The 13,540-nt window shown below is 47.2% G+C and overlaps 1 protein-coding gene across 1 annotated transcript in view; it reads left to right on the top strand.

Moving 5' to 3' along the window:
* The window catches only part of MUSK (muscle associated receptor tyrosine kinase), a 48,789-nt gene extending 41,163 nt beyond the window's left edge, over positions 1 to 7,626 (top strand). The window contains exons 15-16 of the mRNA XM_084503936.1: positions 4,220 to 4,368; positions 6,528 to 7,626. Of these exons, the coding sequence (XP_084360062.1) occupies positions 4,220 to 4,368; positions 6,528 to 7,207 (829 nt within the window). The 3' untranslated portion in view covers positions 7,208 to 7,626. The remainder of the gene's footprint in view (positions 1 to 4,219; positions 4,369 to 6,527) is intronic.
* The last annotated feature ends 5,914 nt before the right edge of the window (positions 7,627 to 13,540 follow it).

Genomic DNA, 13,540 nt, shown 5'->3' with positions numbered 1-13,540 from the left:
ATGCCAGGGACTGTTAGAGTCCTGATGTGCACCATGGCCTGCCTGGTGAACTGCTCCCATGGACTTCACAACCGAAGGACTCTCCGTGCAAAAAGCAGCCATTAGTGCAGGTACTTTCAACATTTATAGTTATGCTGTGGATGTATCCACTGGGAAATTAGTTATGGGCAGGTTAAAATGCTGGTAGAACAGGGAAACCACTTCAATAAGTGTGACGGATTTTTTTCCTAATGAAGGGATGTGGAAGAAATGCAGGCGTACTTTTATTTAACATAGAGGGAGCTAAAAATAACAAAGTTTAAAGGGCGCAGAGTGGGAAAATCACAGATGCTTAGCCTGTGATTGATTGTTAGCCTGGATGGCTGAGCCAAACGCATCCGAACCTGAGTTGAGGGCAAAGTTGCAGTGACTTAGTCACAGCTGGTGCAGGCGAGCTGGTGCAGGTGCCCGGTGCTCAGGGCATCCCACAGACTGCAGCCTTTTGTGGAGCATCGCCTGCACCAGCACCTCCAGATAGCCTCCGTGCTGCCCAGAGCCTCCTCAGCTGGAGGTGTCTCTTCCCCACCTTGAGCAGGACCTCTCGAAGGGCATTCAAATGTCACTGAGGTGCCAGGTCAAGCAAGTGTTAAAGTGGTGTAGAGAGCTTCCACGTGGATTTCGTCCACCCCAGCGCTGTAATCCCTTTTAGTTAAACCTTTTTGCTATTGTCAGTGGAAAATGGAAGAAAAAGGAAAAGAATAATAATAAAAAAAACACACCACAACAACAAAAAAGCAAGCAAGCAATACAATCTTCTTAGCCAGCTTTTGCAGCATGCAGAGTACCATACCCTCAGAAACACACGGTGGGAAGGAGCCCCAGAAATATTGTTTCTGAGAGGCAAATTTTTTATTAAAAAAAATCTCAGCCAGAAACCACTCTGAGGCGTTATATTCCCAGGGAAAATTCCATCCCCTGACATTCCTGTGCACCACTGGCAGACCATCAGAGACTGCTGCGCTGACGTCCAGTAGCACCAGCTGCGCATCCCTCCAGGTGACGGACACCATCCCAGCTCAAATCTTTGCCTTCCCGTCGCAGATGGATAACATGTACTTGTCTTCATGTGTTAAATGGACATCTCTGGCTAAGTTTAGCAACCCTTTTACTTCTCCTGGTCTCATGTTTCTCCCTCTCCTGTAAACACAGCTCTGCGCACGGTGCCAGTGATGCCTTTGCCAGTTGGCTTGCTGTGAGTCCTGATTCAGTGTTTACTCACTCCTGGGTCAAGCAACATGTTAGGACAGGAAGTGTCTGGCTATCATTTACCAGCTCCTCCTGAAAGGCTGCCATGTCCGCTTGGGGCTCGTTCACACGGGAAGGGGTGAGGAAGTGGCCAGTTACCTCAACAGATGTCTTCAAAACGAGATCTGGGACCTGGCTCAGGTCTGTCCTAACCAGGCCGTGGGGACCAGTTCAGGATCTCCTGCACCTGGGAGGACCATGTTGACATCTGCACACCTCCAGAGCACCACTCCTCTGCAGGACGATGTAGGTGAGCGTGCAGATTACTCCCAGAGGTGGAGCTGCATGCCCCAGGCTAAGCTTGAAGGCCAGGGTTGCCCAGTGCCCTGGGAGTGGGGTCTTTGGCAGCAACAAAGGCTCGTGGACCCCCACTGCAAAAGCTTGGGGGTCAGCTTGTCATCTCTGAGGAGAGAAGGCTGCCCCAGGAACCAGGCTAGAGCTGTGGGCAAGAGCTCAGAGATCGAGGTGGCAGGAGTTTCTCCATCACACGTATCCTCATATTCTTTCAAGTTGTTGAAAAACTTTCAGAAAGTTAAAGTTTCATTTGGTTAAAGAAACCAAACGAAACAGTCCCCTGCCAGTTCTGAACACTGTGCTGCCCCGTCTCCCCCCAAATTTCCCTCCAAAGGAGAGGGCAAAGGTAGTTCTCCACCTGCCTCATTAGATATTAATGGCACCAATTAACGGCCTAACAAGCTGCCCAGCTGTGATGCTGAGGAAGATGTGGGACAGGACTTAATCTCAAATACTCTTTTATTTATTTTATTTTATTTTATTTTATTTTATTTTATTTTATTTTATTTTATTTTATTTTATTTTATTTTATTTTATTTTATTTTATTTTATTTTATTTTATTGACAGTTATTGTTCTGGAAAGGTCTGTCTACAAACCTAAAATCAGGCATCCTCTGTAGGTAGACCAGGGGCAAAATCTCTGTTTGCCTTGCTGGGTGGTCCTTTAAACTGCAGGTACCTAAAATGTTGCCAGTGTTGCACAGATCCTTTGGTGGTGAAGAAACTGAGGACAGCTGCTGTCCATCCTGTGCACAGTATCTCACCTATTGAGGGAGTCACTAGAGAGGAAACCCAAGGTAATTTCTGTTGATGCTCCCTATGTCTAGAAGAAAATTACCAGTTTTCTATTAAACACTCCCTCTTCTCTCCTCAAGCCCGAATTGTCCTGTTTAATTACAGAAGTCACAGCTGTCCACTGATCACGTGCACCCATCCCTTTCTCCTAACAGTGTCTTCTGGGCACCAAGGATTTCAGCTTCAGCAGCTCCCTGCCACGACTGCACACGGAGTCTCTCCCTCTTCCCACTCAGCACAATTTCCCCAGATCTGCCAGAAGTGGGCCGAAGGAGTTAACACGAGTTATTGAGAGGAGCCGCTGAGGGTGGAGCTACGTGCTGTAGCCTGAATGCCCAGCAAAAGGCTCTCTGCAACTTAATCTCACTTGGGTCGCATTTAGGTTAGTTTACACTACAGGATTTCAGCGGAGGGCGGGTAGATGGGTCTGCTTCAGGCTTTGGCCCGGGGTGAATGTCTCTCTCCAAAGCACGCAATATGAAGCTGTTGGCACTGAGCTAGGTCTGCTAGCCAGTCGTGAGTGGGAATCTGCAGCGAAGTTGCTTGGACGAGATACATGCCCTCCTCTCTTTACTTTTAATTCTTCTGCTGGCTTCTTCAGGGCATTGCTGCTACTTTCTCAGGCAGGGAGACTAGGCAGAAGCAGTGGGTGTGTGAGAAGACATCTTCTCTCCTGCTAGACTGGAACCTTGCTGCCAGCACAGGGTGAGAAAAGGAGGACATTTTGCAGTAGCGGAGGCAGCAGCAGACAAATGCGGAGCCTGCTCCTCCACCCTGGCATGCTGGACCTCCTCACCCGAGCCCTTCAGCTGCGATCTGGCTGCCTGTGAAATTCCTCTCTAGATGGGCATCCTGCCACCATCTGACATTTGACATTTATAGCATCCGAGTGCATCTGTTGCAAGTGCCATATGTCTGGAGTAGATGACAAGGAAACTGGAAGTTTGCTTTGGAAATTGGAACCTCCTCCTGGGGCTACTGAGCAGGAAAGTAACCTGGCATTTGAGCAGCAGGAGGGCAGTCAGGCAGGAGCACGGGACATGACGGGGTGCCGCTCTCCACGGGCTCTGTAGGCTTTTAAGGAGTGCATCCTGACTGCGGGACCCCTGGGCAGAGCAGGAGTGGGCAAGGAAATGTGTATCCGAGGTTTGACCCGGGTCTGAAGTGCAGAACGTTGCTGTGCTTTGGGAACAGCCACCCCTGCATCTTTGGCAAGCCGGCCTAATCAAACTCGGTGAGGGCAGAGTGACCTGAGGATAAGAAGACTAGATGAGCCTGTGCTTGTTCCAAGCCAGGAAGCTCTGTTTCCGGACTTGTGTCTCTTAAGCTGAAGATTCACCAGTGTTCAGCATGTATTGGTGTGTGAGCTCGTTCTTCAGACACGACACGTCTATTCTTTCTCCCTTCTGTCGCATCACCTGTTTCCACAAAACTTGCAGGAGCATAACTATGTGCTAATATATCAGCTCCACCCTGTTAAATTCAGCTGAAATTAGCTAATGGGTTCAAAACTTGCTAAATTACAGGTGTACCCCACCCACCCTGCTCCTCCTGAACAGTGGCAAAAGGTTATTTTCCTTACAAAACCTGGGGAACGTACTATAACTACTATTTATTCTCTGATAGTAACCAGATATGCCAATGCCACCACCGTGCTGCGTGTGGGAAAGGAGGCTCTTTCAACATTTTCATATAAAATATCTTTATTTTTCACTCCTGGTGAGATCAATCCTTCGGTCAGTGCCGAATGCTTCCACCTTGTTTTTATCTCCATCATTTCACACCAGAAACAAAGCCTGCATTTGGTGTGCTTGCACCTTTTACCTGTGTTTTCCTCTCTCTCAGGGCCCCGGGGCTGCTGCCGTACGAGCCTTTCACCATGGTGGCAGTGAAGATGCTGAAGGAGGAAGCATCCGCGGACATGCAGGCCGACTTCCAGAGGGAGGCAGCCCTCATGGCTGAATTCGACAACCCGAACATTGTCAAGCTTTTAGGTATCTGAACGAGGTGCCTGTGTATGGGGTAACCCATTCTGCAGATATGCTGGGGTTTCTCTAGGGCCACAGGGGCAAAGACACGTGCATGACCAGCCCGGAATGCAAGGGATCTCTTCTGCAAGAGGAAATGCCTCTTGCAAGAGGGGTGAGCTTTTCTGTGTGCCGCTGCATGCTCTGCTAAATTCTCCACCAGAGCAAGTCTCAAAATGTAGGTCTGACCCTGCTGCTTTTGCAGGGTGGTATGTTGTAACAAACCCTCTTCGTCCTGTGCTAGAGCATGCTGCTGACCATCATGCTGCGTATCTCTGCTTCCAGCTTCGTAACATCAGGGCAGATGTCTTACAGGGAAGACGTGAGCTTCCTGGATCTGTGATTTATTTTGTGGGTATTTAAAAACAACAACAACAACAGCAAAAACAGGAACAAGTCTTATTAGTTTTATGGGTCCCACTTACTATTGTCATGTCTGAACACTCACCAGCATTGAAAAAACAAAGTGAAGCAAACAAACAGAAAAGCCAACCACAAAAACAGTCTCTTCCTTCCCCTCCCTTCTCGGCTGAAAGGAAACTCTGGTTTATTGGGCTTTTTAGAAAACCTTGGTGCCACAGCTTGGCCAATAGTGCATTCCTCTGTAAAGAAAGCTGCTGACCAGATTCTATTTCAATAAATTTTCAGTTTCTGAATGAAGTGGATGTTGCCAGCCACCTTCACCTGGCAGTCCTACTTGGGGTTCAAAGGGTTTATCCCTGTCAACAAGCAGCTGAGATCTTAATTTATTTCAACAGGAAGCTCCACAAAATTTGGAAATGTAAAAACCCCAGGTTTAGGAAAGCTGGGTTGATTAGAAGTACTTTGGAAACGGAAAAGAGCATCAGGAAATGCCCCAAATGCAAATAAACATCGTGTTTATTGTCAACACACTGTAGGTCAGGAAGGGGCGAAGGTACAGGAACAAACTAGTCTCACATCAAGTGGGCGTGGGGAAAAGAGCCGCATTGTTGAGCACAGCTCAGATTATAAAGCTCTCACATACGCTCCTCATGCTTGTCAGATCCCGATTTTATCATGCTGGGAACAGATATCTGTTTTTTCTCAAAGATTCAAGTGTTAGGTCATCAACAAGAACTTTGGATTTCGCAATAAGTTGGATCACCAATTACTAAGTGAATGGCCCTCAGGAAGCAAATCACATACACTTCAAATGCTGGCTTTTGCTAGTTGGCGAGTTACTAGCAGGCACACAAATATTTTTGCCTACCTCTAAAACTGACTTTATGTCCATAAAACTGGTTAAAAGGTTGGATTTGGAAATTTGTACATTAAGCTGTTGATCTTTGCACACCCTGGTTCTTCATCTGTTAGATGTGGCAGATCTCTGCAGATCTCTTCGTTCTGATGTCTGCCTTTTCTTTGTCTTTTTTTTTTTTTTTTTTTTTTTTTTTCCATATATGTGTCAGTCATGCCAAAAGTAATTTCTGCAAACAACATTTTTTGCATGTGCAGTTTTCAAACAAACAAACAAACCAAAAACAACAACAGAAGAGTATGGAGCGGGAGTGTTTTTTTTTTTGTTTGTTTGTTTCTTTTTTAAGGTATCCCAATGAACTCTTGAACATGTCCCTGAAAATGCTGTTTTGTGACTACCTCTGAAGTCTAACTATATATGTGTGGCCTTTACACACACACTAGTATAAATGCAATAACTAAAACAAACAAACAAAAAAATAACCTGTAATTGGAACTACAAAATTTATTCTTGAAAGTATGTCCTTCCAGTTGCAGCTGGGAAGAGGCAATACTCCAGTTAATGCCAGTTTAACCAGGTTCAGGTTCTTAATTAAACATAGCTCCAAATACGTATCCTCCTCCTTGGATGCCCAGAGAAAGCAGGCAGCTGCATGACTTGTTAGCATCCCTCACGGAGCTCAGCATTAGATCCCTGATGAAGGAGCCTCAAAGACACGAAGGGACCTGATGCAACCGGGCGGTATTCGCATGCTTCACCTTTCCCTCTGTCCCCACACGCATTCTTGAAAATACTTACTTTGCGTAAGTATTTTTGGATGTATATATTTTTTTTTTTGGTGGGGGGGATGTTTTGCCACAGCAGAACCTTTCTTTGCTCCCCGAATGACCCGCCTCTCCTCTTGCAGGCGTGTGCGCTGTCGGGAAGCCCATGTGCCTGCTGTTCGAGTACATGGCCTACGGGGACCTCAACGAGTACCTGCGCGACCGCTCGCCCCGCAACCTCTGCAGCCTGGCTCAGCAGGGCGGCCTGGAGGCGCGGGTCTGCCTGCCCGGCCCCCTGGCGCTGTGCTGCACCAGCCAGCTCTGCATCGCCAAGCAGGTGGCCGCGGGCATGGCCTACCTCTCCGAGCGCAAGTTCGTCCACCGGGACTTGGCCACCAGGAACTGCCTGGTGGGGGAGAACATGGTGGTGAAGATCGCCGACTTCGGCCTCTCCAGGAACATGTACTCGGCCGACTACTACAAGGCCAACGAGAACGACGCCATCCCCATCCGCTGGATGCCTCCCGAGTCCATTTTCTACAACCGGTACACCACGGAGTCCGACGTCTGGGCCTACGGGGTGGTGCTGTGGGAGATCTTCTCCTACGGCATGCAGCCCTACTACGGGATGGCCCATGAGGAGGTCATCTACTATGTGAGGGACGGGAACGTCCTCTCCTGCCCAGACAATTGCCCTCTGGAGCTCTACAACCTGATGCGCCTCTGCTGGAGCAAGCTGCCCTCCGACCGGCCGAGCTTTGCCAGCATCCACCGCATCTTGGAGCGCATGTACGAAAGGGCTGTGGCCTCCCTGCAGGTCTGAGGGGTGTCCCCCACCTCCACACACCTGGGTGGATGTGGGCAGGCCTGAAAGCTCCACTTGAAGCTGTGTTGTAGAGGAGAAGAAACACCTTGTTCCTCTGCCAAGCAAGAACCGTGTACTGCACCCCGCTGGGGTGGACTATGTGTCACAAAGTATGGGGATATCTCCCAGCCACAAGGCTGGGGCTCTTTGGGTTGGTGGCCGTGCTGGCCGTGCTAGCTCAGGACCTGTGTTAGGCATTTCCAGGAGCACAGGGCTCCACAGGCAAAGCAAACCAACCTCTCGCTGGCGGCACTTCCCTTCCTAACAGTTCCCTCCACGTTCTCCTGCGTTTGTGCACTTGGCTGTTACCTTTTTCTTCCCTTCCCTTCATGTTTTCAACCACTACCTGAAAAAAATATATATATTGCAGAAATCAACTCTATTTTGGATTCTCTTTGCATTTTATTTCCACATATTCACTTCCTTTCGAAGAAAAAGGACATTTCTGAAACCACAGTCCACTCTCTTTCAACTTCCACCTTCTCTTTGACACCCACAAACACAACATGGACACAGTGAAACCAGGAGCCTGCAGGACCACCATCAGTAACCAGTATGTCATGTTACAGAGACCAGCAAGCTCCTAAGCAACACCACAGCTCCTCTTTTCCAAAAGAGGGAAGTCTGCAGGGAGGGCCATTTGATCTTTCCTAAGGTCTCACCCAAAATTTTGTCTCAGGCATAGCAGCCAGTCTTCCCACCTTCTCCCACAATAAAGCCATTGGGTGCTAAGGCACAAATTATTCCTGAAGGCACCTGGCTGGTCTCTCAGGTGTGTTCATTTCCCTCTGCTGTGCAGTGCTCCCTGTGCTGAGAGCAGGGAGAAACGCAGCCCCTGTGCCCAAAACATGACCTGATGTCACGCTGGCTGTCACACTCGTGTCTCTGGGTAGGAAAACATACTCCCCTGCAGAAACATGGCAGGTTGTGTTATGTATTTCTCTTTCTGTCTTTGCCCTCTTTCTGGTTTTCCTTTCCTGACAGCACCTCCTGAGCCCTGCAAGCCCTCCTATAGCATTTGCTGGCCACCATCTCTTGTGCTGTCACAGAATTAATTCGGTGGGATGTGTGCTGTCTGTGGTCTTCATTGACATCCTGGTGGCTAGGGGAACATGTTAAAAAGGGTAAAAGGGGAGCTCACCCTCTGACACAAAAAGAGTTGCAGACTGCCCATCCGCAGGGCAGAAATGAGACTGCCTTGGTTACACAAGGTCCTCAGCCCACTTGCAAACAGCAAAGATAATTTGTCTTCTAAAAGTTGTCTCCATCATTGTGCATGCCTCACTGCCAGAGAAAAAACACAAACTCCTGCCCAGGAGGAGCAGGTAAGATTAAGACTATGCCAACCACCACAAAGACCAAAACTGGGAAGTTTTCATCTCCATCTCCTTCTTTCCTGTAATGTCAGTTAATCTCTGTTACACCACGACCACATATTCTTTTCATTTATTTATTTGTTTTTAAATAACCGTAGCTGTGGCCATGGGTGCACAGTTTAGTATTTTCATACCTCTCATGTGTGTTTCACTCAAGTGAAAGAGCTCACAGCTAACCAAGACAGTGGGAAGAAAGAAAAGGAGCCCTCCTTGGGCTGCAAAATGTTGAAAATATTGCTGAGCCAATGCTTGGATACCTGCACAGACAGGAGAAAACGAACAGTGCTGTCTTACCCATCTAGCAGTCCTGCCATCATGCTATTTTGTCAGAGGTTTACGGAGGTCTGGATGCTAAGACACGAAAAGAAGAGCAAAACAAAGACTCCTGGCCCCTCTTTCCAAATATTTACAATAACTACCAGAGATTCTTGCGTAGCTCCTGGCACTACTTCACGACCACCTCTCAGCAGCCCTCAGCACCGAGTTGTGCTAGGCTTTGTCACCTGGCAGATGCTCCGTCTGCCCTGCACATCACACCAGGGGGAGGAGGTGATGCTTGGGGATGGTGGTGAGCAGCAGAGAGCGCAAATTCGGGCAGTGCTCCGGGCAGCAGGGGTTTGGCCATGCTCCTTACAGAGGGCAGGACCAGGCCTTGGATGTGGGCAGCGGTGTGGTTCCTGCACAAGTTCGGCAGGGAAAATATCACCTCCTCCCAGCAGGAGAAGTGTCTTACACCAAACAAAGGTCGTAAGAACAGGTTGGTGTGAAACCTGCACCAGCTTCTAGCCTGAGCAGATGCACCCACCTGCACACCAGAGGGCAGCCCTTTTCGCTGCCTTTCCCTAGCCAAAACTCTCTCTTCCTGACACCAGTTCTGGCCCCGTGCAGCCTGTGTGGGCCCTGCTGACATACCAGTGGAAAATCTGTTTTTCCCTGCCCGGCATTCCAGCTTCTGCCTTGCAGGCCTGCGCTGAAAGTGGGGTAGTTAGCGACTGCAGGTCAGGATGGAAAATGCTTCCCCTGTTGTGAGGGGAAAGATCTTTTCAAGATTGCCTCGTTGAGAAGCTCTCTGCAGCACGCTCTCCAAGCATGATAATCGCTTCTGCATCACGATCCAGCAGGAGGGCTTAGCGCCTAAACGGCGATGTCCTTTGAGGATTACATGGTAGACAGACCTTCTGCTGCCTTGGCATATGGCTGGATTTTACCCTGAGAGTTTCCTCCTGTTGTACATTTTTCAGCTTGCTGAAAGCTGGAAGCTGAATTGCTTTCAGGATTTGCTTTCTTACACAGCTTTTTTTTTTTTTTTTTTTTTTTTTTTTTTTTTTCCCTACTCCTTTTGTTTAAGAGTTTTTCTTTCTTCGATGGATGTTATACAGTGTGCTACTCCAGAGATTTGTAGGTTGTTTTTTATAGCTATCACTAAACTCAAATTATTTTGAATGGGAGTAAGCAGTGGGCTTGTGAGAGAGCAGAGAAAGGAAATATATTAATCAAAAAATTGCTTGGAAGCAAAAATATTTTGCAGTCTCTAGTTTGGATTTACATATCCTTGCAGAGAAAGAAGTTGAACCAAAACCAATTAATTTAGGTGTTCAAGTCCCCATTCCCACTGATGGCAGAGGGGGCCTTGCAGTCAGTGGCTTGGGACCTTAACCCTACAGAGAAGAGGATTTGCAGCATGCTTGGTGTACCCACTGCCTACAAGTGTGCATATGCAAAACGTATGCAGCTTCATCCAGGGTGACGTCCCAAGACAGCAATGCTCTCCTGTTCTTTAAAAGGTGTATTTGAAATGCATTGTAATGCATGAATCCCACAATTGATCGGACACTGCCTGCAACATGATCAAATTTGTTTTGATCATGTAGATCAAAAGATCATGAAGAAGCTGCTCTCAATCATGCTGTGTACTAAACTCAGCTCTCTGGTCGCAGCTGTCTAAGTATATACAGTAATTATCTGTTCTCTGTTACACATTACAGAAATGATGGCTTTGAATAACGTCCCAAACAGAGATCTACATTTCTGACTATCCTTACCCATGTAGCTCCTGTGCGTAATATTTAAAAAAATAAAGAGATATCAGAAATTAATTCTGTTCTCTCTGTTCTCTTCATTCTCCAGCACCAGGTTTATTACTGGAAATGGGTGCATTTTGTCTTATTAGTATAATTTTACTACAGCTTTATTATCACTATGGTTATACTGTTGGCAATTATAGTAGAAGTTTGCACAGGCTTTTCAGATCAAGGTATGCAGCAAAATCAGCATTATTATGTGTGCTCGGAGGCATGTATTTTTGTACATTGATGGCATAAATTGCATGCTTTAAGGAAACAATAAGGCACTCTGGGTGGAACAAGGCACTTGAGACGAAGCTCTTGGGGTTGCTCTGTAGGAGGCTGTTTTGCAGGATGGCATTCAGGTGGGAGCAGGAGAGCACTGGGCTTTCAGCTTGACAGGTCCCTGTCCTGAGACTAATGATGTGAGGAGGACAGGAAGGAGGATGTCACCACAGCAGTGTGGGATGGAGTTTCTTGAACACTTTCCCTTGACACAGCAATGTCCAGGATGCCTCGTGTGGATGGAAATGACATCTGCTTCCTCCCCAGTTTCTGCTGGTATTTGTGCCTGGACTCTGACCCCACACCAAGACAAGTTGGGAATAAAAGTGCTGTACAAAGTCAAAAGGCAATCGACTTTGCTGTCTGTGGAAGACAGATGAGAAAATAGCTTGTCACTGATGGGTTTATCTAAAAAAAGTCACAGCTCCTTTTTCTGCATATGATTCTTGAACACGAACTTGTTCGCTAGGTCCTCCACAAAGTCCACTGGCATTTTAACTGTTTTAAAACTCACTGCAAACACTTGACAATCCGAACTGGAAAGTAAAACTGAACTTTACAACTAGCAAGGGAAGAAATTCTTTCTTTTAATCTTCTTTCATTTTCTTTCACCCCCTTTGTGCAAATTCCCCATTGCATCTGTCAAAACCTTCACATTGCTCACTTCAGTCCTGTTTAAAGCTTCTTATCCTCAGCCAGGCGTTAGCAACTCATGTTATTGCAGAGTCTTGCTGTATGTGGCAAAGAGCCATTCCCTAGAGGCAGCTCTCTGTTGGTGGTGTCCAGTCATAACTGTGCAAAGGACAGGCTCTGAGGAGCTTGAAGCTGCCCATCTAACCACTGCCTACAGCTTTCTGTGCTGCAGGACGTGCTTGCTTGAAGGGCAGGTGATGCTTTGTACCGCTGACATATCTCTGTGCTAACATGGTATCTTCCACTGCCCTGCAAATTTAGGATTAAGCACATAAAAGTTTAATTGGTGACAGATCAGGTGTTATGCAACAGGTTTGGACCAACAGGCAGCCAATTAATTAATTGAGAAAAATTATCGTATATTAAATGAATAATAATTTATTGAAAAAATACTATTTTCTGTCCAGTGGGATGCTTTAAATCTCATGCCATTTATAGGCCCAGGTGTTGACTTTGCCTCTGAGATACTACGACACATCTCTGCTGGGCAGCCACGAACATGTTGGGGCACTTGCATGCTTACTGCCCTACCCCACGGCCCTTATCTTAAAGAGATGTTACAGCTTGGGAGCTTATATGGACGAGCACACATTCACGTAAGCAAACAGCTTAATGGACAAGGGGGGCTGTGCTGAAACGCGAGGCGCTGGGTGAATGAATGGGGGTTATTCACTCTCCTGCCCACTGAGCTCATGCCGTGCTAAATTTAACTTCTTATTTAAAGCAGCATTAACCTCGTGGCAGCGACATGGGAGAACAGGCGGGCATTGGTGGCGGTGGGGACGGGGACTTCTTGTGCCTCGTGGTGTGATGCGGAGACACTCGTGGTCCGGGTGTTACTGCTCGGCCTGATGAGGCTGCCCAGAAGGATCTGCGAGCCGCGAGGCTGCTGCTGGGCTCCACGTCAAGAGGAACCGTCCTGATTTACAGCTTGGCGCCAGCCGTACCTGGCAGTCCCGCAGGGCTGGCCGGGGAACTTGGTATCGGTATGTCTTGTATGCGAGATCTTCAAGGCAATAGCGAGGCATGCTAATGGTCTGTCCTCTCATTAATCTAGGGTGTGAAAAATTGCGAAATACTCCCTGGCACCCGGTGGCACCTCTTGAGACAGGACCATAGAGGTTTTGGCCAACCTACTTTACTGTGTGACACGCCATGTGTGGACATGATGCTATAAAGCTTGCACACCGTGCTGAACAAAGAAACCAAGTTTTGGTCTCTTTTGCAGACCAGGTGCGCTCTCCCTGAGTGTGCAGGGCAATGGAGTATTGGGTTCAGCTTGCGTGAGATAAATCCTGTCAATGAAAAGGACACGCTGCTGTGAGGAAACTTATACTGACTCAGCAAGACTTGTACAAATATTTTCCTTGGACAGCTACCATACAGTCAAGTAGCTGCTACTACACATTTGCCCTTTTATGCCACTCCAGACAAAGGATTATCTGTTAGCAAGAAGATTTTAAAAATAACTTGAGAAAACTGTTAGATTAAAATCTTACACACAAGATAAAAGTATCTCTGTCTTTGTGAAAAAATAAAAATAAAAATGCACAATTAATCCTGGGGAGTCTGGGATCCTCTCTGGCTTCATTGGCAGTCCTTCTAATTTTATTCAGAAGTTAGTGGGGCTGATAATCATTTATTGCTTTGCCCTACACAGGGATGAAGTGACCTCCAGGGAAGTCAACAGCAAACAAGGAAAAATTTTACACAGGGCAGAGTTATATGCACCGGAGGCTGCAGAAACAATGCCATGAACAAATTTAAAGGAAAAAAGATCAGAAAAATTCTCATGGGTGGGGCCTGCCTATTGGTATTAAACTTGATGGTCTGAATGCCTTACAGTATTGTTTTCCAGAAGCATGAGAAACACA

This window comes from Aythya ferina, assembly GCF_964211825.1.
Source record: "Aythya ferina genome assembly, chromosome: Z".
In the NCBI taxonomy this organism is placed as follows: Eukaryota; Metazoa; Chordata; class Aves; order Anseriformes; family Anatidae; genus Aythya; species Aythya ferina.
The sequence above is the reverse complement of the archived record's forward strand: the minus strand, read 5'-3'. Positions and strand labels throughout refer to the sequence as shown.